The sequence below is a fragment of the Chanos chanos genome, chromosome 15 (genome assembly GCF_902362185.1).
Source record: "Chanos chanos chromosome 15, fChaCha1.1, whole genome shotgun sequence".
Taxonomy (NCBI): domain Eukaryota; kingdom Metazoa; phylum Chordata; class Actinopteri; order Gonorynchiformes; family Chanidae; genus Chanos; species Chanos chanos.
The window spans coordinates 5,442,447-5,460,413 of NC_044509.1; the positions used below are offsets into that span (position 1 = coordinate 5,442,447).

General features: G+C 45.1%; 1 protein-coding gene across 1 annotated transcript in view; it reads right to left on the bottom strand.

Annotated features, from left to right (window-relative positions):
* Positions 1-17,967, bottom strand: part of specc1 (sperm antigen with calponin homology and coiled-coil domains 1) — an 85,259-nt gene that overhangs the window by 33,047 nt on the left and 34,245 nt on the right. The window contains exon 4 of the mRNA XM_030792756.1: positions 2,372-3,939. Within this exon, the coding sequence (XP_030648616.1) occupies positions 2,372-3,939 (1,568 nt within the window). The remainder of the gene's footprint in view (positions 1-2,371; positions 3,940-17,967) is intronic.

Sequence of the window (17,967 nt, forward strand, 5' to 3'; positions counted from 1 at the left end):
ATACACCGCTGATGACATTGTACTGTTAACATGCTGCAGCTCATCTTTCTTCATTACTTAACCAGATGAAAGATGGATTCTGAGATGAGGAAAAACAGAACTAGGACACCAACAGGCAGAGACGCATTCATTCTCTCACCTCCAGGTGTGCCCATAGACACTTTAATTACAGACACCATTAGGAGATTAATCGAGATTGATTAGGCCATTAAAAGAGTCACTGTAGCTGAGTCTGAAGCTAAATCAAAGCAGAAGAGCCCGTAACCCAGATGTTCCGCCCAGTGCTTCTACACTAAATGGGCCTCAGTTTCTCAGAGGGGTACATGAGACCTACACACACACAGCATTAGCAGAGACATGCTTTTACTATGATTCACTACAATATGGGCCAAATGCTTATGAGTTTAATGGAGCTGCAAATCTGCTGACTCTGGCATCTCACACACACACATGCTGTCTGAAGGCAGGAATTTTAAACGCACGCAGTACTGCCCTGTCACTCTTTCTTTTGTTTTTTTTCTCTTTAAACAGACAGTCAAAGCAATCAATTGTGTAAAGCTCAGCCAAAGTCAAAGAGAGCTGCCTTTATTAACGTGATGACTGCAACTCAGCTCTGAACAACTGCAGTGGAGTCATTCCATCTCGCTCCCCTGGTCGTATCCATTTAAGGTCAAACAAAAGCAGAGCTGTATCTGTTGTTGAGGGCGCAGAATGCCAATGGGCGAACTATGACGCGGTTTCTAAGAAAGCAGAACAAGCGGCCTCACCCAAAAAGCTTCGGTGGCAAAGGCTAGGCCTTGAGCCTTACGACAGCTGGGCCACCCAACCACGTTCCGTCAGCGATGACGCCATAATCTCGCTGAGTCATCACAGCCTCATACCCACCCCACCCCCCTCCTCAGAACACTGACAAACGCAGCAGAACTCTCACAGAGTTCTGGAATGATTTGGGCATTTAACAAGAACGCTGAGTGACTTCATAAGAAGTCTGAGCTGAGTTCTGGAGCGATCCGGAACCCACAGGGCTTGGCCCAGTCAAACAGGCTTTAGAGCAGAGAACGAGCAGCTATGCCTCCCCACAGGGGTCAGATAAGTTCACGCGCTGTGGGGCCAGTGGAGTTTCTCCAAGGCCGTTAAAAGCATGACACACAGCTCCAGAGACTGTCCTTACTGTATGACCTCGTCTTCTTGAAACATGTTATAAACTTTTTTTCTTTTTTTTTTAAACTACAAAGGAAACTCCAAGTCAAACCACAAGGCCTGTAAATGAACATCTACCTCCCAGAGGTTCCGTAAACTGTCACCAAATGACTTTTTATAGCGCATGATCTCTCATTTTCTAGGATTCCCTGTAAAACACAAGTCTCTTAAATGTGTAGTGTGGTTGAGTCCAGTTTTTTTCTCATCGGGGTTTATGCTGTGTGCTGTTTTTTTTTTTATTGCTTTTTCGCATGGCTAAGTGAGTGCGGCTCTCTCATCAGCATGCTATTTGTCCCTCTGTCCGTCTGTCCATCTGCACAGACGAATATTCTTAAACCCACTTTGTTTCCCAGCTTTGTGCGAGAAACTCTGACCATCATTCACAAATAGAAAAACAAAAAGAAAAAAAAACAATGGCAACAACACCAGAGAGAGAGAGAGAGAGAGAGAGAAGCATTTTGAACTCTGACCTCTTCTGTAGCTACAAACGTGATGATTGGATTTGTCGCTCAGATTTGCTCGTCTCCGAGTTTTGTTTCCGAAACAGGTTTTTATCTGATTACCTTATCTCTTTTAGTTTTCCCCGAAATTTCTAGTCTCCAGTTTTCTAATAGAAAACACTGCGGTTCTATTCTGCACTATAATTAGTTTCTGAAGTACTGTACATGGTCTCAGGAGACGTGAATTTCTCTGGAATACCACACCACGTTCATGTCCTCGTGCAGAGAGGAAAAGACTGCATGAGAATAAGGCATTTCCCCCCATGAGGCTGTGCTGCATGTTCAGAGGGTACATGCTAACGTCAAGGAACAGGACATCTGCTTTTTTATGCACGCCTACCGTGAGGGAGATTTCAGCGTACAGATGTGATATGAAAGTGCCTATAAAGCTGACCGGGAGAGGAGCGTTGACCTCTTTACTGAGGAAACCATTACAAATCAGAGCTGATGTATAGAGCTTTGTATTGTATATTGCTGATGTATAGCGCTTTCAAGTTTCTTATGAGGTCTTTCACAGACTGTAATAAACATTACTGAGTCCTAATCGAATCAGAGGTGAATCTAACTAAGTGAGAACTTGTACTGAACGAATTAAAGATCACAGACAAACGTTCAGTAAAGGGAGCAGGGGTTGTAGGGAGCGGCAAGGCAGTAAATGTGTTGAGCTGTACCTTGGTGAGTGTGTTCTGAACACGCTCTGTTTCACCGCGTGCCTGCTGTAGTTCCTGACGTAGCTGGGTGCAGCAGTGCTCCAGCCTGTCTCTGTCAGCGTGAGCGGTTTTCAGCAGGGCCTGCAGCTCCGTGCTGTCGCTGGCACTCTGGACCGCCTTCAGCTCCACCACCTTCTGCCTCTCTGACTCCACCTGGGCCTTCAGACGATCGTTCTCCGCCCGCAGCGACTCCAAGGCGACCTGATGCTCTCCTACAGCTCGCGCCGCTTTCTCGCCGGCCTCCTGCTCCTGCTCCAGACGTCCCCGCAGGAGTTCCTGCTCCTCCCTGAGACTCTTCACTGCCGCCTGCGCCTCCTGGTGCTCCTTCTCCAGGGCACGCAGACTCCCCGTCAACTGCTGTTGGATGTCCACGAGTTTTTCCCTCTCGAAACGCGAGCTTTCCACCAGGTCGGAGTAGCGCTGCTCCAGCTCCGCAGCGCGGGCGTTGCGCGTGGCCTCTGCCTCCTCGCTCTGAGCTTGCTCCCTCAGTCTCTGGAGCAGAGCCTCGTTTTTCTGGGCGAGAAGCTCCACGCGCTCACGTTGCTGCTGCAGGGAGGTCTGCAAGAGGCCCTTCTCCTCTGCCAAACGCTCGTTCTCCGCAGTCAGCTCCTGAACCACTTGCTGCTGGTCAGCTAGCTCCTGCAGCGTGGCTTGTAGCTCCTCCGCCGTGCTGTGTTGACTCTCCTCCATCTGCTGGATGCGCTCCGTCAGACACTCTACTGACAGCTCTTTCCCCACTGTACCTGCGTCTCCTCCCCCTCCTCCTCCTGCTGCACCCTTACTAACACCTGCGTTGCTGCCCATTGAGTCCGAGCGAGACGGGATTTTCTCAAACTCAGAGGAATCCGGGGAGGGTGACGGGGAACCTTTGGTGATGTCACTGCTGGAGGACACTGAGGTTTTGAGGGGGCTGCTGTTGGCCGCGACAAGCCTGCCCGTATCGCTGTTGGCCGTGCCCTCAGGAAGGAGGCCGTTTACAGTGGGCTTGGTGAGGTTGGTGGTGTTGATGCTGCCGGAAACAGCCAAGGTCTCCATGGAGATGAGCTTCTCCTTCAGTGTCTGGTTCTCCTCCCTCAGGGCGGCAAGTTCGCGCTGGAATCGCCCATTCTTCTCCCTCAACTCCTCCACTGCCACCTGCAAGTCCGACGCTTGTGCAGGACCCTTCTCCCCATCCGCTGGTCCTGGTCCTTCCGGAGTCCCGGAATCAGACGGGGAACCTTTCGCTTTGAAGCGCTGGAGCTCCGTTCTCAGTTTGCTGATCTCGAACTCTTTGGCCTTGGCTTCCGCCAGCAGCTCTTTGACCTGGCACTCCAGGAGGGCCTTGTCTGCACTTTCCGCATCCGTTTTGGACTTGGTGGAGCTGCGAGAATGCTTGGATAGAGCGGACAGGCTAGAGGTGCTGGCACTTGGAATCACCTTCTTAGACCCGGAGGTCCTGAGGGAGTCCCGCAGTGAGGTGCGGTCTCTGGAGATGGACGCAGGGATCTCGCGGGGCGCAGGAATCCCCGACTTCTTGGTTGACTGGACACCTGGAGAGACAGAGAGTCAAGACACAATTAAATTACAGGCCTTACATTCAGCATGGTTCCCTAGTGTTCATATTTAACCTATAACATAGCATGTGAATATGAAGATTTCAGACCACAAGTAATTGTGCTCAATGCTCAATTGTAATTAATGTGTTAAAAATAGATTGACTGTTAAAACCAATCAAGTAGCTAAGCGACACTGGACAAAGAACCTTAACTGTAAGTTTTCTGTGTGTAAAAGCCATGGAGCATAAGCGTCACAGTTCTCCGGCACGCTTTGAATGTTTGAGAAATGAAATAAGAGTGGAACACTGTGTCTGATGAATAGTGATTCAATTTCCATTAATGGCGAAATTGTAGTGGGGTTTTTTTTTTTTTTATGTAGCAGCCTTATTGTTTTAGCAAACAAACCACCTTCCATGGTCATTTAAGCTTGGGGACAAAGCTCTCATTCATTTAACGCTGCTGGTCAAGGCTGGGAGTTATAGTGTAGGGGTCGTTTATTCAGCCTCTTTGTAGTAACAGGACAGGGCTTGTTTTGTCTCGTTACATCAGAATAGTATCCAAGCAGTGCCTCTCTGCATTGTAGTCACAGCAGCCCAGCACAGAGATGGTGACTGGCATCTGATTGGCAGAGGGTGGGTGTGAGTGCTCATTCTTTCTAGCGTGTTCCCTAACATAGTGGGCATTTAGCACCGTCCCACGTGAGTTTAGACACCAGTGAAAGGTTTACTGTTGGTTTTGGAATAATCAGCAACACACCGCCACAAACACGGCTGGACCTGGTTACAGATAACAACAATGACCCCCCCAGAACAGAGAACGTTCCAGCCCAGGGGTTGGGAGGGGGGGTCGGCAGGCAGAGTGGTACAAAGGTAGCGCTGTATTAAGGTCCAGTTTAACCATACCCAGTGGGCACAGCGAGGGTAAACAGAGGACAATGGGATAGAGTGGGCATACCAAACAAACACACACACACACACACACACACACAAACAAACAAAATGTAGGCTATATATATATATATGCATAAAAACAAAAACACGGTACGTTTATGCAAAACAATGTTGGGGAAATTACAAAAGAAACTTATGCAAATGTACACTATCAGTATACACAAGAGACAAGAGAACACAAAGACTTTCTATTACACAAGACTCAAAGACAACTGTGCAGATCCGAACACACACACACACACACACACACACACACAGACAAAAACAAAATAGGTACTGTCTCATTTCATATGGTAATCCCATAGGCGTTCTCTCTGGGCTGTGTAAGCAGTCTGCCATGGCAGGCCCCTCTGTGGTGACTATCAGCCCATTGTTGGGAGTCAGTGTCTGGGTTAGCATGCCAGACCCCAGCCTGTATCTCCTGGATGCAGTGCTGCTTGGCATTCCCTCTGGCCCTTTTACTGGATATAAAAGGAAGTTGAAGGAGAGGAGCAGACTGAGGTCTCAGTCCGAGGACTTTAACGGCCAGCGAACCACTAAAGCTATTTATATCTCCAGACCACAATCTGTTTTGTTTTGGGTTTTTTTTTATGACAACAAAAATTGCCGACGGATGACTTGCGAAAGTTTGTGCAAACAACCCTCGGTGTTGAGAAGTAAATCTGTTTTAGTGCTGTGGGAAAATGCTGCGACCGATGACAGGTCCCAGCAAGGATGGCGTGGTTTGGCTTTCAGCCTGTATGAATTTTAGAAAAACAAATGAAAACAATACAAAAAAATGTGATCTGTTTCTCTCTCTCTCTCTGATCGTGTTCTGGACTCTCAGTCAAAGTAAGTGAAAGTGAAGTACAGATATGCAAAGTCTAATTAATCAGCTTTAAAGCATGTCTTTCTGATCAACCAGTCAGTGAGGCGAATGCTGAGAGTCTCTTGGGAGAGGTGTATAGTGCTGTGTTAAGATCTCTTGTCATTATAAATCTATAATTTCTTCTATCTGCATCTCCTCCACAGCACTCACAGACAGAACCAGGCCACACACTCTTCAATTATATATCACTGTTGTCGTCATCCACTGCGGGGACATAACCAGATATATAGACTCACTAAACAGGAGAAAATCAGGCATGGGGCATGATGATTAATGATATATCCACTATCCATGTTTCTAGGTATGACGTATACACACACACACACGCACGCACACGCACACACACACACACACACACACACACCACACACAAGTGAAGCATAAGTATGTTAACTTTAAACTAACCAAATTTCAACTCATTTGTGGTAGCTAAAGCTGGCATCGATTCATTGAGCCGACTGATTTTTTTTTTTTTTTTTTTTGCATTTTTATTTTTTTCCTCTGTTTCAAAGAGCCGGACCAGACGGACCGAAGCTAAAAAACAACGGTCAGGTCAGGAGAGTCCCCCGTCGGCTCTTTGAGGAAAGCGAATAAACGGCTCTTGAGGGTCCAGTTAAATGCTGCGGATGTGTTTGAAGTGTCGGCTCTTTTCCATTAGCGTGACTAATGCCTGGGGCGGGACGCCGGGACATCGCTCCGCGTTCCCCTCTTTCTCGCACCACTCCGCCGAATAAAACCCACACGCCTAGTATGAAATCACTCCAGTTCGATATTTTACCATTGCCTCATCGTTAAGCAGTCCCACAGGCACACAGCACAAAGTGACTTCACGTAATGGATGTGGAGTTAAGGACTCTGGACTCAGAAGTGAACCCGATCCCGACAGAGTCAAGCGGTCGTTCGTTTTACCGACCTCTGGCCAGACCGGACCACAGGAACAGCTTTTCATAAACACAGCGAGGAAGGAGAAGTGACCTCACTTGCAGAGCTTCAAGGCTCCGGCCAAAGTCGTAAGAGCCGGCTGATGATGATGATGATGGGCCATCCAGAATGAGTTATGGGCGCAAGCCTGCTACAGTAACACACCCTGTTTTACAGGAAAAAATAGGCCTTTAAAGACTCAAACCGACAAAAGTGTCGGTGTTGCTGGAGGGTATCGATAACTGGGGTTTCAAATGAGAAAAAAAAAAAAATGTTTTCTGAAAGATGTTCTGAAATACAGGGCTATTTCACAAAACGTCAGAACCAGTCATGCCAAAATGGAGGTTTAAATGGATACAAATGGGTCCACGAGCAAAACAAGCAGCTACTTACTGCCTATGCAATAAAAAAAAATAAAAAAAAAACAGTACAATTTGAATTGGACAAAGGCTTCCTGACTCCAAAGCAATTTCTTTTTTGGCTGTACTGTCTGTGACAGAACACCGTCTATTTTTAGAGGCAGTGAAAGAGAAAGGCAGTGAAGGAAGGAAGAGAGAAAAGAGGGGAACAGAAGCTTTGCAAGTGTGGATATGAAGAAGAAACAGTCAAAAAGGACAGTAAAAACAACAGATGGGACACAGGATAAAAGACAGTAAAGGAAAGACAGACACAAGAAGAGTCTGTGTGTGTGTGTGTGTGAGAGAGAGAGAGAGAGAGAGAGAGAGAGAAAGCACAAGAAAATGTGAATGAAATTGACACAGGAGGAAATAAAAGAAAAAGCAGAAATAACAGGAGTCTCACTCGTAATGTACTGTACCGTACTATGCTGTAATAATGTTCTATACTATGCTACACTGTACTGTAATGTAACAACACAGGCACACAGGCAGCTGACCTGGACAATTGTTTGTCAGTCTCGCGAGCTGGCGACGTGACAGAGAAACAGTATATCACCCCACAGGACGAGCAGACCTGAATGGCCTTCAGAGATGCCTTCTGCTCATAAGCTATATTACCACAAAACATCCACTGACCGCCTCTCCTTCATAGCCAGAGTAAATAACCACAGAAACTGGCTTTTGAGAAAGAGGGACAGATATATGGCAGTCAAAGAAAAGAAAGACATGAATGGGGTCTAACAGAGCATTGTATCTCAGGGCTAAAGACTTACAATGCAGGCCGTCTAAGTGCAGAGAACATGCTGTTTTTCGAGAGCAGAAAGAATTCGAGTTTTCACAGCGCTGTAATATGAGGTGAAGAGGGAACAAAGAAAAAAAATAAAAGAAAGGAAAAACAATGCTCTGATGTGTGGTTGTTTGGACGTAACTGCACGCTGTCAGTCCAAATAGAGAGGACGGTGCCGTCCAAGACAAATAAGCCTGACTCAAATAATTAATCCAGGGAAGGGATGTTTTTATCTGAAAACAGCATGCTTCCTCTCTGTGGGTCTCCACATCGCAAAGTTTTAAAAGGTTCTTCCCCCCAAAACTTAACAGTCTATAGAGACCGACAGACGTGGCCACTTGAGTTGGACTACACTCTGCTCAGACAAAAACCTTACTTTGATTCCATTCATGACCCTGTTTCCATTAAAATCCGTGACTGACATCTCCCTGCTTCGTAGGAGCCCTCCCATTGGTCAAATGCCAAATATGGTCGTTTCCTTATTGCATTATGTGAGAGCGTGTTAAATCTTCCATCCTTAATTGAGGATGAAGTTTCAAATCACAGCGTGAGGCGCGCGATTGGCTGAAATCCAACGTGATCTGCCAGCCAGTTTGATGGAGTACCGCGTGTGGGAAAAGCAGTCTGTCAGGTAAAGTTTAACGATAGAGGTTAAATTCAGGTAAGAGTTTAATAACAGAAAAGCGACTGTGAGAGGACATGTGTCACACCGTCCAGGCCTATAGTCCAGCCATAGCAGTCGTTCCCGGATCGTCTACCAGGGGTTCAGAACTTCCCTCAAACAACAGGAGCGGGATGTTCCAGTGATGACGGCCTAATGTTTTCCAGTCATGTGAACATGGGGGGTACTGGTGCAAAACAATCCGTGTCTTTCTGTCATAGTTTCCTGTTGTGAAGCCAGAATGAGAGAGAGGCTTGGTACTCTTATGAAAGGGACAGAGCTACTTCCACTCGCACCACCGTCAGGGCAACTGGTATTCCACTCCATTTCCTGTCACGCAGGAAAAACAAATATCAAAGAATTTCCATCTGCGTCACTGGCGTGACACACGGAACGGACAGAGTCACGTGTGGCGGGAAGCTATCTGGACTAAACTGGGATGCTCCAGATGCCAGTGGATCCTGTGCTTGGAATACTGTTGAAATGGTACTTGGGAAGGCACGCTGTCTGTCATTGACAACATGAGGATAAACAGGGGTTTCCAATTGATCCACCAATCACAGCTGCGGCTTTAACTTTCAGCCTGTGCACCTGATGTTTTTGCCAGAACTGTATCCGTGGTGAAAACAAAACAAAACAAAACAAAATAAAAAAAAAAAACCTGGCAAAGTCAAAGCATAGCTAAGATCAAGAGAGGATTAAAGATTTACAAAGACCTGCTGATAGGTGTGATACATTCATTATAAGATTCAATCTTATATAAAAAACGCTTTTCAAAATGGTACACAAGGCGTGTCGGACAACCTGAGTAAAGCTCTGTTAGTGAACCCATCCGCTATTTACATTAAATCCTACTCAAGGTCACCTTCTTTTCTATATGGTCAAATGACAGGCCCATGGGCAGGAGGATGGGGAAACTGGAAACTGCAGAGTCCATCCTGCGCTGGTGTCATAATCAGATTTCACACTCACTCGCTTTTTTTTTTTTTTTTTTTGGCACATCCCTCATTCAATATTCCTTTCTCCTCTTTCCTAAAGTAACACTCAAAATCCGCTTGGCATCTGTCCAGAGTCTCCCTGCCTCCGCTCTGCGGCAGGAAATGACATCACGTGGGGTTAGCTCGCGCCGCTCCCGAGGCGGACCCGATCTGCAGATCCGATTGACCCGGGCTGTGATTTAAAACCCCAGTCACCAGATCCGTTTTATAGCTGCGGTGAATGTGTAAGCTCTGACTTTTAATGGAGAACTGGAATATGCTCAGATCCATACCCTCACAGGTCATCTGTACCTCACAGACTGTAAGAGAGAGAGAGAGAGAGTACGGGGAATAGATTTATAGAGAGAGAGTGACGGTATAATTAGAATTTGCTTGGATGGTGAGGTATGTAAATCAAACTAACGATTAAAACCTGTGACAGGAAAAAAAAAAAAAAAGGCTGGTAAAACTCGAAGCATACGGCTGACTTCTTGATTTCAGACGGCTTTATTTTATTTTTCTTGATACAGAAAACACATTGTCCGGATTATGAAATGAAAAAAAGCTACTCTCTTCTCTGCTGAGAATGTAATTTTGTGACGTGTTCATTGTCATCGAGACGGTATTATGTGGTTTCTGATAAAGACCAGACCTTGGTCAAACTGTGACCTATTAAGTATTTGAAGTACATAATACAAACCTGGCCTTAAAAATGCCTTTTTAATAAACAAACTACAAAAAATAACCCTAGATCAAACACGCAGGATATGCACACTAACTATTTCAACACATTCCTGAGGGTTCTTTTTCCCAGGAAATGTTTGCTAACGTATAAAGCCTTTTTCCTCTCTATCTCTCCAGCATCCTTGTTCCTGCTCTGAAGAATGGTATGCCGATCTCCTTAATCAAGCAATCAAGTAATGACCCGTCAGTCTCTGCGTGTGTGTGTGTGTGTGTGTATGCAGCGCCCTTCTTAAGCAATCACCAGTAACAATGTCAGTGCTTTGAGTGAGTCAGCCTTTCAGCTCTGCAGGCTTTTCCTCAGACTCCCCCCAAACATCACTTCATAATTTACAGTCTCTATTTCCAGTCCTTACCGTAAGCCCTCTCTCTCCCTCTGCAATCTACAGCTTTATTTACACTCAGAACGCCACTGCACTCAAGACGCACTCAACATCTCTCGACAGGGGCACCGAGGCAGTCCCATAATCCCTTTGGGCATGGGTTCTGGTGGCTTCAGTTGGTGACTGGTCTCTGGTGTGTTACAGGAGTATGTTTACAATAGAGAAATCTGACTGCTAATGGACAAATAGATGGCATTCATTCCATCCACATTGGCAAATATTAACACACCTTATCTAAATGTACCTGAAGGCAAAAAGACAGCAGCTATCCCAATGAGTACTTTCTGTGCTGTAATACTCACAAATTAGACACATATTTCACACAGAGTTAGATTTTTTTTTCTGGCATGCTGTTAAAAGATTCTTTCACTCAACTGTTCATGTTTGGGGGGGGGGGGGGGGTGTAGAGGTTCAGTTTAAAAAAAAGAACATTTTTGTTGCTGTTGTTTTGTTTTGTGCATAGTCATGCCTGGAGCATTCTTTGTCAAGCAAACACTGACCAGAGTTATTCAGGCAAACTCAAAGTTCAAAGCTTTTGATTTCCAAGCTGGCACTGTCTAAGAAAGAAACCACTGTACTTTAAATAAGAATGAAAAAACGTTTTAGAATCTTGGGCTCGAGGTGGAATGTAAAATAGATGCTGTTTAAGGTCAATGGTGATCATTTTCCCAGGATCTCCAGGAGGTTGTATACTCAAGCTAATCACCAGATAGACTTGGTGACAGCATGGAAGAGTTTAGATATACAACAAGATAAACAAAAAAATGTGCTGACTAAAGAAAAAGGTGTTTTGCTTTGGAAATCTGAGGATCTGATACTGGGCTTTTTCTAAACCTGCAATCTTTTCCTAAGCTCTGAGAGATACTTTTTCAGACGAGAAAGCGCTCAAAATCTACAGAGCATCTGAGTGTATTTACTTCCGCTTATCAATGTTTCATCATGTTTTATACACGTCAAAAACAACTGACAGCCCAGCGCTATGTCTAACTAGTGGTTTTGTGCCTGTCTTTTAACTATCTCTTGTTTGAAGCCGGTGAGCATTAGAATCATAAAGTAGATGATTGAGTGTGGCATGTACCTTGTTTACCACGAGTGCTTTAGCTGAGAACCGTACGACGGTTCCCACGGCTGCATTCCAATCAAAGAGGCCGCTTTGAAAGGCTGGTTTACCACAAAGGCAGCTATTTGTTACAGACATTAGCGCGTAAGCACGTTAGCGATCGGGCGAATTTCGCCCGTGCTTTCTTCTTTATGGAGAAGGGCGAGAGGTGAATGTTATCAAAGACGTGGATGCAGATCAGTGATCATATCTGAAACGCCTCATTCAGCTCAGATTCAAAACAACTCCAAACTGTCTGAGCTTGGAAAGAGAGGTCTCCAATGTGGAATTTGGAGGGAAAACACGTGCTGTGTAAATTTGGGTTATGTTTTGTATCAAGATGAGGCCCATCACCTGCTCTCACACTAACCAGAATGAAAAAGTTAAAGTATTTGAGGAAGATGCCCAAACACAGCTGGTCTGTACTTTCAGTAGTTTCCTCTGTGTTGGATACACAGCGAATAACATGTTCTTGGTTAAAATCCAATATAAACCAACAATTTTGATCTTGAAAGAGCAAAAGGAATTTTAGGATGCTGTTCCTTCGGTCACAAAAATGCGTGTCCGTCTGGTAAAAGAATATCGTGTGTGGTAGGCAAAAATAACTAAAAAGCCGTATTCCATGTTTGGTTTGGTTTTATTTTGCAAAAACAGATTATGTCTGATTCAGTTTAAACCAAACTTGAAACGTGCCTTTTACAAGGCCATGTGGTGAATAGAGCTGTTAGAAGCTCCACTGGTGAATGGAGATATATTTGACCATGAGCTACGATAACGGGTGTAATAGAGAGGGTCTTCACATGACTGCGCTCAAAATCTTTCTCCTCTCGAGCAAGAACAACTTAATCTGGGAGGAGCAGTAATTCTATGTTGACTGTGAAAACACTGGTCTGGTCCTATGACTTTCTAAAGAGAGAAGGTCAGCACAAACAAACAGGCTGACAGTCCACTAAAAAAAAGCAGCCCAAGACAGGATATCTGGCCTCAAAGATGTACGAACACAGGAGCAGTGTGGATGCCATCCCTAAAATGACTGCGTTAGGGTTTGGTTAGTGCTGTTTGTTTTGAGGTAATGGTGATTTTCATGTGGCTGTGCCATACCACTCGTCTCTGCTAACGGGGCTAAACACGGCCGTTTATGTGGTGAAGGGTTCCGTGTGGAGAGTGAATGGAGATTGACGTGTGAGCGCCTGGGGCTTCAGAGCATTCAGTTTATTCAGCTCTGAGTTATACAAACAGGACAGAAGGAAATTTAAACACCATACACCTGTCCAGGTGAACACGGGGCTAAGTAAATACTGTATTCTTACTGTACAGGCTGATCCATCCCCGTGTCAGACAGATGAGAGAACTGGACAGCCTTTTCAGGGTTGGGGAAGTGTGATATGGTCTGAGACAGGAGCAGAGGGGGGAAGAGAAAGATAGTGCAACTTGGTAGAACAGCCCAAACTGTGTCACAGCACAGTTTGAATTTTGGACAGTAGTGAAATGTCATGGTACCAGGATATATATATATATGTTCAAAGTTAAAGACATTGAATGTACAGATATTTTAATTCACCTGAAATGCTCTCAATGTCTTCCATTTCTCCATTCTTTACAGCACAGAATTTTGTCGTGAAAATATTTTCATTGTCGGGAGTCATTTTTCAAACCATTTCTTTATCTCTGGGACAGCAGCACTCATTTAGCAACAGTATTTTCAAGTAAACATAACAAAAAAGGTTTCTTTGGACTTCCTGTAAAGGCTGAAATGATAGAATCTGACTGTTAAGATGCTCTTCTCCTGGTACGACCACATAAACAGACACTCTCTAGCACCAGCCCACTTCCTGATATCCGACCTCGGTGAGAATCTCTCTCAGCGCACAGTTTCTGCTGACACAGTACATTTTTCCCACATTCTTTCAGGAGAGGTTACTTCACCAGGTGCTGCAGATCTCTGAGAAATAACAACACAGTAAACCTGGCAGGAACCGAAAGAAAGTTTGTGCTTGTTCGTCTACAGCCCTCAACAGAGGTTTCGGGATATATTTCACGATTTCATAAAAGTCAATCTGTTCAATATATGCCAAGCATTCAGTCCTGATACTTTTTCTTTAGGTTGTTGACTTGTGTCGTGAGAGAATGCAAAGTCACACATGCGTGACATGCGGAATGTTCTGGCTGCATGCCCTGGGGGTTCAGGGCAGAGGAGGTACACGGCGGCGATGGGAAAACGAGGCCGGGTGTCACCGCGGTATACGCCAACACGTTAGCGTAGTTTCACAGCTGAACATTTTGCATAACCACTCAACTTAACCACCAGTGCGGCAGACCATCAGACAGTCTGCTGGGACGCTCTGAACACACAGGAATTCTGGCACAGAAAGTACCGGAATATTAAAAAAATGGATCAAGCACGTTGTTGTTCCTACAACAAACTGTGTAACTTTTCTGCACTAATATGGACTTACGATACATTCAAATATACGTAATAAAGCATAAAGACAAGCATACACAAACACGGACACACATACAGACAAAGAGTAAGAGAGATCTGTACACAGTCTGTTCAGTGAGATTATGTGAAATATGAGTGATTATCTTTATTGTGGTTATGAATCAGAACCCAGATCCTGTCTCTATAACCACAGAGATCTAGCCAAACTGTCTGTTTCTCTTCTCATCAACCAAAACAACTAAAACCGTGTTCACAAGCAGATATGATTTCCTGGGAGAAAAAAAAAAAAAAGCCACTGTGTAAAACAGCTCTGAGTTATTGCAGTCGGACTGCTGTGGGGGTCCAGCAGTTTGACACCACATCTCCTCTCTCTGTCTGGCCGGAGCAGCAGAAGATCCTGTCCATACACACACACACACACACACACACACACCCATCTATCCTTCTCCTTCTCCTTCATCGACTCCTGATGCCCTGGAACCGAGAGCTGAGAAAACAAACAGGCCTGTTGTTCCAGTCGGCAACACTGTTATGGCTCTACTGATATCACTAAAACACACGCACGCACACACACACAACACTATCAAAAACCCTTTTTGGCTATTCCTCCCCACCCAATAGACTCTGGCGCATTTTCTCCACATTACCCAAGTCCTGAAACATTTGGGCAGCGTGATCATACTCTCGGCAGGACCACGGCCCTCTCGGCCCTTTTTTGACCGTGAAAGGGCAAAATGCCACGTCTTGTTTGAGCCCCTCTCCCTCTCTCTTTTTCTATCCATCTTTCACCTCACTGAACAAACATCTCACCACGGGGATGGGTCCTCCACCCCCCCCCCCCCCCCCTTCCAAACGAGCTGAAAATAGGATCCTCTGTGCAGTCATATTTGGCTGATAAGGTCATCTGAATATGGGCTGAGTTTGGATACACGGCCATGCCTCAGATAGTTACTCAGTCTGGGGTATGGAACCCAGCAGCACTGCCTGACTACCATTCTACCCCCCACCCTCTGCTCCATCCACTTCCAGCTAAACTGTAAGATACTGAGGACATAAGTTTGAAGGCTTAATGTAATGGAGTTTAAAACAAGTGCAGTTGATTTGCCTCTCCGGGCTGCTTCAGTATGTTCACAAACTTGGCATGAGGCTTTTTTGGCCAACAGACATGGGAAATGATTCACGTTTCAAGACCAATACAAAAGGACAAAAGAGGGGAGCTGACATTTCCTGTAAAGGGGGATGTCAACTCCTCTACCCCTACAAAGCCCCCCCAAACCTTTCTCCACAGACTCAGGACTTTTTTCGGGAAGGGGCAGCCAAGACTCCAGTTCTGAGTCACAGGGGAAAGGTGCAGAAGAAAGACACTAAGGACCAGAGTAAACATTTCAACTCCACTCTTACCTTTGTTATTAGCAGAAGCTCTGATTCAGTATTAAAAAAAAAAAATGTAATTCTTATTCTAGAACTTTCTGTGGTGCTTCTGCACTGAGCTCAAACAATACAAGGTCATCTTGAATGGACTGAGCGGTATTATTGGTTCTGTTTGATTGACAGGGCTGCTGGATTTCAATCTCTGATTTAGACCTGAGAAGCTGCTCAGCAGAGGTTTGATTAACCTAAGGGCTTTCCACAATCCATCATCTTCACATGTCAATACAAATCGAATCAGAGATATGAAAGCCTTGACGAAAGTCAATAAAAAAATAAAAAAAACAAAAACCCCAGCGATGATAGGAAAACGAACACTGCTATCAAAACACACGCACCGGGGCAGCAGTTCTGCCACTGTAGGCTGAGTCATCTGCAGTCTACACTGAGTACTGACAGGCATTACACTAAACTTCAACTGTCACTCTTTCAGTTTGACCTCAGATCGATTCCTCCTCTTCCACCGCTCCTTCATCTACAGTTTTACGATAAAAGAATAAAGGTAAAACAAAAGAAAAAAAGGGGTCATCTAATAATCAATTCCCATTACATTACAGAAGTGCTTTTAATAGCAAGGGCAGACAGAAGGATCTCAGGATTAAAAGAGACACACGAGGCCAATCAATTAATGCTCTCATGTGTTAGTTTCTCTTAACTGACTCTCCCAGGGTCCATTACAGCAGTTCGCAAAGTGTTACTCACTACAGTGAGTTTAACGGATGAAGCTGATGAGGAACGTCATGTATTGCCTCCAGAGAATGTTCTAGTCACAAGCTGCCAGTCAGGGGATTGATATGTTGTTTATCAAAGTATGTCAAGCATCCAACAAATCAACCAGTTCAACCATGAGTGCTGGGAGAAACTAGAAACCTGTGTATCAACAGCACAAACGGTAAAGAACAAAGGATCTAATCAAGAGCTGGAACAAGAGCCCAGACCAAGATCTGAACCAAAACAAGGGCTGTACTAAGACCAAGATCTGAACCAAAACAAGGGCTGTACTAAGACCAAGATCTGAACCAAAACAAGGGCTGTACTAAGACAAAGATCTGAACCAAAACAAGGGCTGTACTAAGACCAAGATCTGAACCAAAACAAGGGCTGTACTAAGACCAAGATCTGAGCCAAAACAAGGGCTGTACTAAGACAAAGATCTGAACCAAAACAAGGGCTGTACTAAGACCAAGATCTGAACCAAAACAAGGGCTGTACTAAGACAAAGATCTGAACTAAAACAAGAGCTGTACTAAGTTGTAAAATGAAAATGCCAAAGATGAGCTACATGGTATAATACATGAACATCTACGGATCAAAGCTCTAGGGTTTATTACGGAGGTTCTGTTGTGTGTGCTGGGTGTGTTTACAGAGCTCCTGGTGACAGGAGACAGGTGGGTTTTGGAGAATTGTCCCTGCATGAACTTCACTTCTATATGACTGAATGAACTCCCTGACATACAGAGGGCGGCACTGTTGCGTGATCGCCATGGAAACGTAGCCAGCAGGATTCCATCCAGCTGTTTTAAGAATGGAGTCTTTGCTTAAATTCCAAGGACAGCTCATTCTGACTGTATAGACTTCTACAGAGTCATACACAAGCACAAACACAGACATAGACACACTTTTCGAACTAAAAGACATGAGTCTATACAGTATAATAAATAATAACATCAGTCCACATATTGATTTTTTTCTAACTAATACATGGCACAGAGGGCTGAAACACAGATGAAACACAAACAGCACTGATGTTACAGGGCTAAAGTAAATGAGAAAACTACTGCATTACTGCTTTTTCAGACAAGACTGTGGAGGTCAACCTGTTGAAGGTGTGTGGGGGGATAGAAACTCTCTGTGTGTTCCACTGGGGACTAACACTTTGCTCTCACATGGCCTGGACGTTTCTGATTCAGAATCAGAGCTTGCAGCTTTATCTCAAATGGAACACACACACACACCCATACACGCACACGCACATGCACACACACACAAACGCACACACACAGACGCGCACACAGACACGGATGTCGTCTCACCCTCTCAACTTGTGACAAGTCTTTCCATAGCTGATAATGGCTCTGACTGATAACTGTCCGGTGGTGCCTATCTGTGACGCTCTCCTCTTCTCTCCTCTCAGTTCACTAACACACAGAGACCACTTCATTCAGCACCCACCCCCACCCCCACCCACACCCACACACACACACACGCACACGCACACACACACACACACACACACACACACACACAGTCGCACATTAAAAGCTCTCTGTTATCAGCACACACAGCATAGCATTGCTGCCCTGGTAAAAGAGTGATTGAGTCTGAGAGAGAGCGAAGCGAGACAGGTTGAGATTCAAACGGCACAG